The sequence below is a fragment of the Lagenorhynchus albirostris genome, chromosome 19 (genome assembly GCF_949774975.1).
Source record: "Lagenorhynchus albirostris chromosome 19, mLagAlb1.1, whole genome shotgun sequence".
Classification (NCBI taxonomy): domain Eukaryota; kingdom Metazoa; phylum Chordata; class Mammalia; order Artiodactyla; family Delphinidae; genus Lagenorhynchus; species Lagenorhynchus albirostris.
This window is the reverse complement of record NC_083113.1, coordinates 17,826,472-17,839,720: the sequence shown is the minus strand read 5'-3', so window position 1 is coordinate 17,839,720 and position 13,249 is coordinate 17,826,472. Positions and strand designations below refer to the sequence as shown.

General features: G+C 49.1%; 1 protein-coding gene and 1 long non-coding RNA gene across 7 annotated transcripts in view; one reads left to right on the top strand and one right to left on the bottom strand.

Moving 5' to 3' along the window:
- GARRE1 (granule associated Rac and RHOG effector 1) overlaps positions 1-6,184 on the top strand; it is a 79,441-nt gene extending 73,257 nt beyond the window's left edge. For 3 of the 6 annotated variants that reach the window (XM_060132498.1, XM_060132499.1, XM_060132497.1), the window contains exons 12-14: positions 604-741; positions 2,988-3,066; positions 3,581-6,184. In XM_060132498.1, the coding sequence (XP_059988481.1) occupies positions 604-741; positions 2,988-3,066; positions 3,581-3,889 (526 nt within the window). In that variant the 3' untranslated portion in view covers positions 3,890-6,184. Of the gene's footprint in view, positions 1-419; positions 742-2,676; positions 3,068-3,580 lie in introns of those variants that run through there. The other 3 variants (XM_060132500.1, XM_060132501.1, XM_060132502.1) reach the window with 3 other exon arrangements.
- A 200-nt stretch (positions 6,185-6,384) lies between these two features.
- On the bottom strand, positions 6,385-9,837 carry LOC132510439 (uncharacterized). Its single transcript, XR_009537302.1, has 4 exons — positions 9,682-9,837; positions 8,174-8,297; positions 7,046-7,618; positions 6,385-6,498 (listed from the first exon to the last, which is right to left on the bottom strand). It is a non-coding gene; the product is annotated as an uncharacterized LOC132510439 (long non-coding RNA).
- Between the last annotated feature and the right edge of the window lie 3,412 nt (positions 9,838-13,249).

The following is a 13,249-nucleotide window of genomic DNA, read 5'->3' as shown; positions in this document are numbered from 1 at the left end:
TGGTCAAATTCTCAGGGGGTCAGAGTTTTGTGACTGACTGTAGGATGCCAAGTGGCATGTTGTGTCCCTGTGAAGACACCATTGGTATAAATTGGTGATTTTTGAGACAGGCTCTTCTGCTCTAGACAAGGATCTTATTTGGTGGTGTTTGTGAAGTAATTGCATGTTTAACACGGTCTTTAGCTGAAATGAGCATGGCTATGAAACCTGTATCATTTATGGAATGTGATCCTTGTAGCCTACAAAAACCAAAGGTTTTCAGTTCAGTGTATTGAGAGAACTGTGGATTATCATCATAAAGACATCTGAGGACTGATTTTTTTTTACATCTCTTTCTGCTACCTGGTTAATAACTGCACAGCTAAAGACCATCTCAGCTTTTTGTTTGGTCTAAAATGAATTTCATCTATAAACCACAGGCTTCTGAGGAGTTTTTAGAAGAAGGAGAGAGACAAGAGACCACTCTTGGGTTGTGAGATGAGTACAGGGAAAAGACTGTTGTTTTAGGGCCGGGGCGGGGGTGAGGGCTGGCCTCGGGCTGTCCAGCCAGTGTCCAGGCTGGCTTCAGGAGGCCCAGAACCAGCTTCTCTCTTTGGCTTTCAGGGATGGCCTGCACAGCGGCTGGTCGGGTGCTCAGGGAGATTCGGCCAGCTCGAGTGACGAGACGTCCTCCGCCAATGGGGACAGCTTGTTCTCCATGTTTTCAGGGCCTGACCTCGTTGCTGCTGTCAAGCAGAGAAGGTATGAAGAAATTTTAAACCAAAGAACAGAGGGGTCTGTAAATGTGAACCACAGCTATTCCTCTTACAAAGTTCAGTAGCCCCATCACTCCCAGTCACCCGTGCGTGAAAGAGGCAGAGGGCCTCTTCCAGTACTGTCTTGCCGAAGCTTGTGTGGTGACTTAAAGTTGGGTTGAGTTTTTGCTGGTAGAACAGCCTCATGCAAGTGGTAGCCCACAATACCAGTATGACAGGCAGGGAGTATTGTGGAGAACCAGGTCTGCTGATGCTGGTCTGTGCCTTACCGGAGGCAGCCCTTTCCGTGGGAGGAGCAGGACCAGGACAACCAAGTTCTAACTGGGCTCTCCAACAGGCTTTGCACCTCCGAACATGGGCCTGGCCCTCTCTGACCCTCTATTTCTTTGTCAAAGGTGGAACTGGGTAAAATGACCCCTGAATGGTATTTCAAAGTTGAAAAAAATAGTTACGTAGTATATTCAGATCTGAAGTTTTCACAAGTAGTCACAAAAATTAAAATGGGCCCTGAAATAAGAGAAGAATTTGTTTAGAAAGAAATGCAGAGACTGTTGTGGGTGTGAGGAAGCAGAGGCCCAGAGGTGGCGTTCTAAAGGACATGGGCAGGAATAGAGAGCATGCACGGTCGCCAGGGCATCAGAAGTCATGCTGTGGAGGGGACAGGGAGGCCACGTAGCATGGCCCTCGTGTCACAGGGTCAGGCTTCATTGGATAAGCAATGGGGAGCAGGTAGATAAAGATGGAAGGGTACCTGAGTCACACAGAGTAGGATGCACAGAGCAGTTACGGTGGTGATGACAGTGATTGCTGATACAAGCTAGGGTGCATTCTTTGTGCCAGGCCCTGGGTTAAGCATTCATGTACATTTTCTCACTTAATTCTCACAAACACTGTATTTGTTTGCTAGGGCAACCATATCAAAAAAACACAAACTGGGGACTTAACGACAAGAATTTATTTTCTCGTAGTTCTGGAGGCTAGAAGTCTTGAGATCAAGGTGTCAGCAGGGTTGATTTCTTCTGAGGCCTCTCTCCTTTGCTTGCAGGTGGCCGTCTTTTCCCTGTATCCTCACATGGTCTTCTCTCTGTGTGTCTGTGTCCTAATCTTCTCTTATTATAAGGACACTAGTCATATTGGGTTGGAGCTCACCCTAATGACTTCATTTTAACTTAATTAGTTGTTTAAACAGCTTATCTCTAAATACAGTCACATTCTGAGGTACTGGAAATTAGGGCTTTAGCATTTGAATTTGGGCGGGGGGGGGGACACCTTCATTTATTCAGTAGCACCCATCATGTACCAGGCACTGGTGATACAGCAGCAAACAAATCAAAGTCCCCTTCCTCATGAAACTGATATTCGATTGAAGGAAGGCCGATAAAAAAATCCCAAATATGTCAGTTTGGAGTAGGTGCTATGAAGAAAAATAAAGTAGGGTATGAGGGCAGGGACTGAGGGGAAAGGTGGATTTTCTGTGTTCTGAATGGCAGTCAGGGAGGCCTCTGATGAGCAGAAAGCTGAACAAAATGTTAGAGCAACTGGTGAGAAATTGTCAGTGGGGTATGTGAGAGAGAGAAGAATCAAGGGTGAGACGCAAGTTTTTGGCCTGAGCATCTGTGTGAAAGAGGGTGCCGTGGACTGAGGCACGGAGGACTGTAGGAAGAGCAGGACTGAGCCTTGGAGAGATCTGAAGGCTTCTGTTTTAGGCACAGGAAAGAGAGGCTGACTGGACGTCTAGAAAGGCACTTGTAGCACCACCTCTGCAGAGGCTGCTGTCTGCACGTAGCAGCGCTGATAGACTGGTTTACTTGGCTCTCTGCCTGCTATGCCTGCCTCTTTCATTCAACGTAATAACAGAAATTTTTTCATGTTAGTAGTAAAACTAACAGCCTTTTGTTTTGTTTTTGTCACCTATCCCCAGTGTATGGTAAACAATCAGTCTGTATGTGTTGAATAAATTAACAAAAGGCTGGAGCTGGTGGACTCAGCAGCTGAAACAGCCAGTGCCAGTCTTCATGCCCGCCACCTCTGCCCCAGCCCAGCCCTGTGACGGCCTGCTGAGTGCGCCACTCCATGGGGACCCACCTTAGTCCCCTGCATGCGGTGGCCCCAAGGCCTCCCCACCTAGAACCAGTGCCTGAAGACACCTGAGCCAAGTGGCTAGGATGTCCTCTAGAGAGAAGCTGGACGGGAAGCCAGGTGACCACTGCACTGAGCTCTTGGTTCTTTCAGGAAGCACAGCAGTGGAGAGCAGGAGACCAGCACGCTGCCCTCACCGCCTCTTCTTACCACAGTGGAGGACGTGAACCAGGTATTGTGGGCCCTGCTCTCTCCACAGAGGGCTGGCTTTATGGGTACAGACCATGAGTAAGGTTCCAAAGCTTAACTTTTAAGAGGGCCTCAAAGAAATGAGGGGTTCTTTGTGGTGAACAACTTTCTTCCTGTGATTTTTGTCTAAATGATTAGCCATCTCAGCTGACTCAGAGCCACACGTAGAGGAAGTTCTGGGGCTGTGCTGTCTAACATGACAGCCATTAGCCACATGTAGCTACTTAAATTGAAATTACTTAAATATAAAGAAAGATCGAGTTCTTCAGTTGCACTGGCCATGTGCGGTGAGCAGCTACTGTACTAGATGGTGCAGACATAGAACATTTCTGTCTGAAATGTTGCGAGTTCTGTTAGACGTGCTGCTCCAGAACTGTGGGGAGGGCTGGGGCTCTCACCCTGTTTTCTCAGTGGGTATAAGGACCAGAGATCTGGGGAGGTGGGAAAAGATGATCAGTTGCCAGAAATGCCACTAAGAACCCTCTTCTGTCTCTCAGGATAACAAAACCAAAACGTGGCCACCCAAAGCCCCCTGGCAACACCCTTCCCCGCTGCCCAGCACCCTGCCTGGCCCAAGTGCACCACTCTATGCAGTTGCCAGCCCTGGCAGCCAGTGGAATGACACCATGCAGATGCTGCAGTCCCCAGTGTGGGCCGCCACCAGCGACTGCAGCGCCGCCTCCTTCACCTACGTGCAGACCCCGCCGCAGCCCGCACCCCCACCGGCACACAAGGCAGCGCCCAAGGGCTTCAAGGCCTTCCCCGGGAAGGCTGAGCGCAGGCCAGCCTACTTGCCCCAGTACTGACCCAGGACCAGCCTGCCTGCCTGCTCAGAGCTGTTGGGGCCAGTGTCCCCACCCCAGGGCTAACTAGCTGGCACCAGCCCCCCAGAGGACCAGTGCACCCCTGTCCCAGGCAGGGATCCTTGGGGATGGGGGTGGTTGGCAACTCCAAGCCTTTAAGGCCTGGCTTCTCAAAACTTTGGAGGCATCAGACGCCTGGAGGGCCAGCTGAAGATGGAGTTTTCTGACCCTCCTCAGGGAGATGCTGGGGGATCTTCGAGTTTAATAAGCACCTCTGGTGATTCTGATGCAGGTGGGCCACAGGCCACACTTTGAGAAACACAGCTCTCTTAAGTTTGTAGTCCCACTGTGTGTGTTGGGAAGGCCTCAGGCCTGAAGGCTGAGAGCAAAACTGACCATTCTTCTGAAACCCTCCCCTTCCCCCTCCTTAACACACTGAGTGATGACTGACCACACACCAATCACTGTATTTTATAGCTATTTTTCATATAGGTTTTTAGTTAAAACATCTCCTGCCTAAAATGCATTGAATATTTTAAGATAACAAATAGAGTGGCTGGAGGTTTGTTCAACACTATCTTTATTTAAGCTTATACGAACTGGGCAAAGTATAGAATATTTGTGATCAGAAGCAACCTCCTGGGTTTTCTGTAGGTGGACAGCCCCTTGCCACCCCACAGCAGCACCCAGGGGGTGCAGCCTCTGCCAGATTTACAAAAGCAGGATCATAAATCATGTCGGAGACATAGCCCTTATGGTGCGTGGAGATGAGCCAGCTGGTTGCTGTCCGCGTGCCAGATGAAGCTACACCTTCAGCCCTCAGGTCCTTCCACACGTGGCCAGAGGCTTCGACACAGTCTCAAACGTGGAGGTGTGGTCAGGGGCTGCAGAGAGACACTTGAAATTGCAGTAACATTGTGAGCTGGCTCAAGACAAACCAATTAGGATGTTGATAGGAATTAATTTAAAAGTTTTTTCTTTAAAAAAAAAACAAACCTCATTTTCAGTTAACGTGCTATTAAATAGATACCATCCTGTGGATTTAGGGATATTTTTCCAGCCAGAATGGATCCAGAAGAATTGAATGGTGCTTAAATTGAGAAATAATAAATATATCTATATAGACTAGGCATACCCCACTGTATATTAATTGAGGTTACAGAAGTTCTTTATATAAAACTTATTTAAAATTTTCATATTTCATCTTTGAAAAAGTCTAATTGAGAAAAATCCATAATATTTTCTGGTATAAAAGTTTGACAGTATTAATATTTTTTTTATATTTTCTTAAATCATTAAACCATTTTAATATATGTTAACTACTAATAAATGGTTTATTCTTTCTAACTCCATATAAGCTTTTCCAGCAAAGATTGTAATAACACAGTTATGTTCTCATTTTTCTATGGATATAAGTAAATTTATATTTAAAAATACCAAAAAGAATATATATATATATATGTCGTATACACACTAATTATAGAGGACCCTTAGGGTGTCTGAGCCCAGCCATCTGAATTTTTAGTACTGTGTTGCCAGGCTGTTTCCAGGCCTCGGGTGTTGTCTTTTGTGCTGTGTGCGGATGCCATTGCTGCCTGTACTCATGATCCTTTCACCGTGGGTTCTGAACAGTCACCTCACCATGTTTACAGAGAACTATTTTGTACATAGACCTTTCAGGCACGTGCTTTGCGCCAACCCTGCGTGGCTCTTGTCTGTGTTAGCTGTCACAGTGTGTGCACTAATCACTGTTGAAGTTGTCCGTGGCTGTTTTACTTGTTAGATAGTTTTCTATTTCCTTCAGTAATGTGTCTACAGTACCCTGTGTTTCAAGTTCTGTTATACTGAAGTACTCTTGTTTTAATAGTGCCTCCCCAAAGACCTCATCCTGGACAGAGGTCAGTCCTTGATGCTCCAGCGTAGGTGACATCAACATTGCTAATTGTCACTTTCCAGTCTGTTTTTCTCAAGTAAGGAAGACATTTTGTGATTGCATCTCCATGGGCTATGAGACTGTGTGAAGCTGTTTGTGTGGTCTCCTTGTAGGTGCTGTGTTCTCAGCACCGCCTTGCTCTGAATACTGGTAATTCCAGGTGCTGCGCTCGGCAGAGGGGTCTCACCAAAGCGCGTGTGTGCGTGTGTGTGTGTGTGTGTGTCCTTTGTGTGGCCAGGCGTGGCTGCGTTGCTCGTGTGACTAGTTACAGCGCTTCCAAACTGGAACTCTACATTTTGTATCTTACTTTTAAAGCTCCTATAAGTAAAATAACTATTGGCTTTATTAAAATATACATTTAATAATTTTTGTATCTCTGTTGAAAATGAACTGCAGCAGATACCATGTCAGCAGCCCTGTCTGGTTCATTACTTTGAAAAGCTGCACCCAAGTACGTTTAGGTCAGCCTGTCGTCTGATTCTGAGCCCTTGCAAGGGTAATACCACTGGGGGTATTAGGATGAGCTGGGGTGGGTGGGCAGAAAGCAGGACAACCTACCACACCTCTCCTGTTAGCTTCCTGAAGGCCAAAGCTGGAAGAGGTCTCTGTGTGGGCAGAGCCAATGTCGTGGTGAAGGAGGTCACCTGGAAGGATGCAGACTCTCTCCTTGGGTTGTGATCTGCCAACACACACATTCCACCAAACATGGGCGCTTGTGAGCTGCCCAGCCAGCCTTTCCAGGAGCAGATGCAGGGATGATCTCCCCCAGTTCTGCCAGGGACCCACTGTGTGGCAGACAGACCCTGCCTCACAGGGGCAAGAAGGACTAGTCTCACTGGCTGATGCCATCCTGCTAATGGAGAAGGAAAGATTGCAAAATGGGAACCACAAAAGGTGGGTGGGTTACAGGGGAATTTCAGCTCATTTTCATTTACAGCAAGACAGCATTTGATTGAAACTTTTTTCATGAACTTAGGATAATGGAGTAAGTGAGCATTAATATATAACCTACCCGTACAAGTACCACTCAGGCTTCTTTCTGCTGAGATGCCTAAAAGCTGAGCATGAAGACTTAGTCCTAGAGCCTTCTAAGTGCACCTCAGGACAAGGCTGCTTAGGAACAGCCATGTTGCGTGGGTATGCTAAGGCAGACACTGGAAGACACATTAAAATGCTAGACAGAAAAACACATTTTATTCAAACGTGTTCCCATTTAACACTAGTACCTGGTGCCGTTCCCTGACTTCTGATTCACAACAGTGGTGGAGACAGGAGTCCCGTAGCCCCAGCTCCATGCCAGGTGGGTGGGGATGGAAGCAGAACAGATGTTCACCGGAGCCCCAAGAAGGTCCTTGGAGGCTTTAGCTCAGCCGAGAAATGGAGGACGACACACAGGTAGGTGAGGTCCTTATGAGGACGGTGCCCCTCTTTTTCCACCAGGGGATGCTGGGAGACTGGGGCGTCCAGCTCTAGGAGCGTAGCTGAAACACTGCATTCCAGCCATGGTGCTGTGAAAGGACGTTCCTCTGTGCTCTGTGTGACCCCTCTTGTGATCTGCTTCCTGATCTGGAGATGGCTCTTCAATTACCAAAAAGCCATGTATGTGGACAACATGACTGTCAGGCTGCCAACCATATGTGCATGGGAGTCTGAGGAACCTCCAGGGACAGGCTCCTGCAAGTAACACAAACAGCTGGCCTTATGATTCCACAGGGGTCTGCTGGCTGGGCACAGGCCTCTGCTTGTCTGTGAGGCGGACTGGATGTGGCTTATATTGGGACTGAGTTGGGGATGTGGACCTAGGTGTGGAGGAAGGATTGCTTCAGGAGTGTCATTCATTTCAACATTTACTATTGTCACCTAGGGGCGAGGCCCTTGCTAGGATGGGAGCCAGGGCTGCACAGAAGATGCAGTCTGTGACCGTAAAACTCAGTCTTTGAGGGAAGACAACCCCTTCTTTCCCAATCTTGGTAAGAGGTGCCACTATTCATCCACCCAGCGCACAGGCAGAGATCCTAGAAGACATTCTTGATCGTCTTTACTCTCCTCATTCACTTAAGCAGCAAGTCCTACAAGTGCATCTGCAAGCATATTTAAATTCCACCATGTTCTTACATCTCCACTGCCATCAACCTGGTCCTCCCCTAGCTGCTGCCTTTCCTTCTCAGGCCCCAGGGTGTCCCATACACCCCTGCTACCTCAAGGAGGCCTCCCACCCCCACCCCCCACCCAGTGCCCACCTGCCTGGGCCTCTCCAGTTCTGTTGGGCCAGAGCCCAGCCTCCCCCCAGCTTTGCTTTTCACTACAGCACTTAGCACTCCGCTGGAATGTGTGTTTGTATGTTTCTCTCTCACCTGAACCAAGGCCTCAGTAGAGCAAGGAGCGAGTCTCCTTCATGGCCACATGTGCAGGGTGCAGAACAGCTCGAAGCAACTCAAGCCAGACGAAACGAGGTGTTGCTAAGGCCAGAGGCAAATTCTAATACAGGGCGAAAAATAGAACTAGCCTTAAAATAAACCGGTTCTCACGTCGGGCTGAAAGAATACACCATGATCAGTGTTTGTACTAGAGCTGCAAGGAGGGACTGACGCTAGGAGCTGCGGGTAGGGCTCTGTAGCTCAACTAAGTACAGAGTTTTCTCTTCTGCTGGAAACTCATGCCCATGTGCGGTGGGGAAATTCTTTTTAAAAACCTAACAGTGGATTCAAAGGGAAAAGTCTGTGGCGACATCCCGAAGCGATAATACTCGGCCGAATAGGCGAACAGCACGAAGCACGCAGTACGAGCTCCGACCCTCCTGGGGCCGCTGGCTCCCCCGTCCTCGGGTCTCCTAGTCTGCGCACGCGCAGTCCGCCCCAACTCGGAGTATGCGCACTTGTGCGCACACGTCCATCTCAGACGTGCGGGTAGAGGCGTCTGCGACTTCCGCGGTCTGCCCCCCTATCCCGTCCCGGCGCGGGGACATGCGCACACTTGCACCCCCCGGACGTGCGAGCCCACACGCAGACGCGCGAGCCCACACGCAGACGCGTGCGTACCTCCTCACTAACTGAGCTGATCCCGCTTTCCCTGCGCGTAGACGCATGCGCGACGCACCTCCGGAGAGTGGGCCCAGTGCCAGGAGATCCCCGTATCTCCGGCGAACCGCGATTTCTTGCCCTTTCCTGGTCAGCGTGACTCAGCACCCTCGGTGGGTGCGCCTCCCCGGAGCAGCTCGCGAAAATCCATCGGCGTGTATCGCCCCACACCCGACCTCCTTCAGCCTCCGGCCGTCGCCCTGTCCCCGAACCTCCCTTTGCCCTTGTCCTGGTGATCCCCTGGTCTCCAGGTCCTGCCTGACCCCTGTCCAGCGGCCCTGAATTGAGGCCTGACTTAAGTCTACCCTTCAGTCCACTCCTCTGCCGGCTCATACTATTTTGCTGAGGGCACTTGAAGGTGCCTGACTGACTGGAGCAGAGTCTGTTGAACTTTCTGAGCCAGGTTTTCTTTCGGTTGTGATTGTCAGCCCTTGGCCTGGGTGCAGGTAGCCCTCCGAGAGCTTCACTTCCCCTGGATTCTGAACCCTATACCGTGCGGTTTGCAGACGGGGCTTAGCACAGCATGTGGTGCCGATTGTGGTGATGGTGGTAGAAAACACGTTTAACGTTTGTCAACATAAAATTACCTTAAGTTACTATTTTTCCAAATTACAGGCCCCACTCCACTCCCCCGAGATTTGGTTAGAGAGGCCACCCCACACTCCAATGTCCGATCCCTTCCACACACTGCACCTTTCCTGGTGAGTTTCTCTCTACTGCCCTACACAGATCCTTAGATCCACTCCAAGGGGACCAGTGTTAATCCAGTGGTTGTATTCTCCTACCTCTGTCTTTGCCCATGCTGCTGTCCTTTCCGTTGGAGATGTCATTCTTGGCCATTTCCACTTGTAAAATTCTACCCTGTCAATCATTTTAATACCACAAAGACCTACTTGATGTTAGAACTGGGATAATGGGGAGGGCAGGAGGGGATTGCCTGCTCTTCCACTTTCCCTGTACCTTCTTCCCAAGGCTGAAGAGTCAGGAAGTGGCAGGCAGGACAGGGTTGTGATTAAGAGCTGGGCTCAGGAATGGGGCAACCTTGAGTTAATTCTCTACTTAGTAGCAGAACGGCTATTTTCAGATTTCTTAACCTGTCTTAAGTGGGGAGGACGACAGGATATCCCTCATGGGGCTGCTATGAAGGTTATGTGGGAGAGAATTTAACACAGAGCTCTGCACACAGAAAACTGGTGGGAGTAGTAAAGTATCCATGTTAGTAGTTGGGTGATGAATGGCTTTCAATTAATAATGGCTTGCCTTTGAGCTACTCCTTTTTTGCATTTTCTCTCCTTAGCTACTGTGAGTTATGGTCCTCCAGATAGGAACCTAGTTTTCTGCTAACAGAAAATCCACATAACTGGAATTTCTTTTTTTTTTAATTGGAAAACTCTATAGTTTTTTTAAAATTAATTTATCTACTTATTTATTTTTGGCTGCATTGGATCTTCGTTGCTGCAGGCAGGCCTTCTCTAGTTGTGGTGAGCGGGGGCTACTCTTTGTTGCGGTGCACGGGCTTCTCATTGCACTGGCTTCTCTTGTTGCGGAGCACAGGCTCTAGGCGCGTGAGCTTCAGTAGTTGTGGCACGTGGGCTCAGTAGTTGTGGCTTGCGGGCTCTAGAGTGCAGGCTCAGTAGTTGTGGTGTACGGGTTTAGTTGCTCTGTGGCATGTGGTATCTTCCCAGACCAGGGATCGAACCCGTGTCCCCTGCATTGGCAGGCGGATTCTTAACCACTGCACCACCAGGTAAGCCCAAGTCCCTGGAATTTCAAAGTACAACGTTAAACTTAAAATATTATGGGGAGGGCTTCCCTGGTGGCGCAGTGGTTGAGAGTCCGCCTGCCGATGCAGGGGATGCGGGTTCGTGCCCTGGTCTGGGAAGATCCCACGTGGCGCGGAGCGGCTGGGCCCATGAGCCATGGCAGCTGAGCCTGCGTGTCTGCAAAAAATATATATATATATATTATGGGGAAATCTGAGAATATCTGGGAAATCTGGAAGAGTTGAAGCTACTGGGAATAAGAGAGGCCAAACTGCTGGAGGTGTACATTATAGAATGTTAAAAAGAAGATGAAACCTTCAAAAAGGTAATCATCGGAGGTCTCGCCTCCTGCCTCTTCAGTACCCCAGCTGCTCCTATGGGTTTTGGGTGGATGAGAGAGGACATTGGGGAGGACAGTGTGGCAGTGGGCAGGTGAACACCCATAACATTTTTGGAAACACTTGGAGTTGTAAATGACAGCTCAGCTCAGAACAACATCAACACTAAGGGAAATAACTGATTCGATTTGTGTTCCAGCTGCAGACAGAGGTGACCTGGCCCCAGGAACTTGGGCCCTATGAGGTTCACCCTGACATCTCTCTGGAGGTCACACTCTCCATTGTTTTCCATGAGACCAGGGACTGAACCTCGGGTCTGTCCTTTCTGAAAGGCAGCTTAACACTACAGAAAACTGAGTTTCTCCTGCTGGCTTTGGGTCCCAGGAAAGAACCCTGTTTGGCGGGCTTAGGTCATGTGTTCATCTCTAATGCAATCAGGGAGGCAGAGGAAGAAACCTAAGGGTGAGAGGTAGTGGTTTCAGACAAAGACAACAGATGAACAGATGTCCACTGTGATCACCAAAAAGAGCCTACTAGAAAAAGGGAGTCAGTGGCTACTGCTGGGTTAGAGTCATCTGAGGAGTCATAGGGCAAGTGGATGATGGGGTAATGGCTACTGAGACTGGCCTTCCTATTGGATGAAGTTCTGTTCTGAAACACAGGATCGAGGAGTGGGAGTGCTGTTCTGTGCAGTCAACTGCTTGGCTGGGGAACTCTGGAGTGTTTCTCAGAAACTCTAGTAGACCAGATGCTGTTCAGCAACTGTCAGGGTTGTGCTGGGTACGGGAAGCCGAGTTAAATCTCAGAGTTGACAGTTGCCCCAAAACTCTGGCTAAATAAGGGCTTTGTGGACAGGGCTGTTCCCTGCAAAGTCCTGTGACCATTCATTTCTTCAGTCTTTGGCCGCTCTCTTTTTTCCTTCATCTCAAATAATTCTGGGCTGAGAGAGAAAAGCCATTTGCAGAGGCCAGAGGTGGCAGCGACTGCATGGAACTGGGAGGTGGGCCAGAGGAAGACCTAGGCCTGGGTCTGCAGCAGGACAGGGCACACTCCTAGACGGATGGCATTTCTGGGGGAACTGGGCAATGGAGAAGCTCAATTTGGGTGCCCAGTTCTTGGACCTCTTCTCTCTGACTATATTTACTCCGTCTCACCAAAACTCTCATCTAGGCTCATGACTTCAAGTGCTACCTATTCACTCATGACTCCCAAGTTTTTCCTCTTGCTTGAACCGTCTCTCTTCATACTCCAGACGCGAACACCGAACTTAACACTTCCACTTAGATGTCTAATAGGTTTGGAAAACTTAACATGTCAAAAAACAAGATTATGACCTTCCCCCTAAAATTTGTATTTCTCCAAGATACAATGGCAATTCCATTTTTCCAGGAACTCGGGTAAAAAACTGGATGTCATCATTGACTGTTATTTTTCTTTCTCTTAATTCTTCACTCAATATATCTAGATCACCACAGCCAACTCCTCCTACCTTGACACCTTCATTCCTGGCCTGCATTATTGCTGTAGCGTCCTGTCTGTTGTCCTCACTTTCATGCCTACTGAACTGTTGGTCTGATCCTTTGTAAAACACGTCTGATGATGTCCCTCCTTTGCTTAAGCCTTTCAATGGCTTCCCATCTCTCTCGGAATAAAAACCAAAGCCCTCACGATGACTTACTGCCTTCCTTCCCTCTGTGACCTCATCTTCTATCACTCTCCCCTCATTCACTCCCCTCCGGCCACACTTGCCTCTTGCTGTTGCTGAAACATCTAAGCATGCTCTCCTCGGGAATTTTGCAGTTGCTCTTCCCTTTGCCTGAACACTCCTCCCGCAGATAGCCAACTGGCTTGCTTCCTCACCTTCTTCAGGCTTTTGCTCAAATGTCACCTGAGTGAGTTTTGCCTTGACCATTCTATTCAGAATTGCAACCCCTATTCCCAGCACCCTTTCCAGCGTTCCTTATCTCACTAGCACCTACCAGCATCTGATATGCCATATATTTTACTTGTCACCTACATAGCCGCAGCACCTGTAACACTGAAGTGTTGGAAGGAGTTGGGTTAAGTGGGTGAATGAACGAACTAATGAAGCAGGCCGGGGCTCTGCCTCTGTTCCTCAGTCACTTCCAGGCAGAGGTCGGCAGAGCAGCAGCCCAAGAGGCCGCCGGTGGCAAGGCGAGAAGAGCTGAGGCCCCCGAGCCTCGGCTGCGGACCAGCTCGCCCCTCGGGCGCGGACCTCAGAGAGGAGGGCG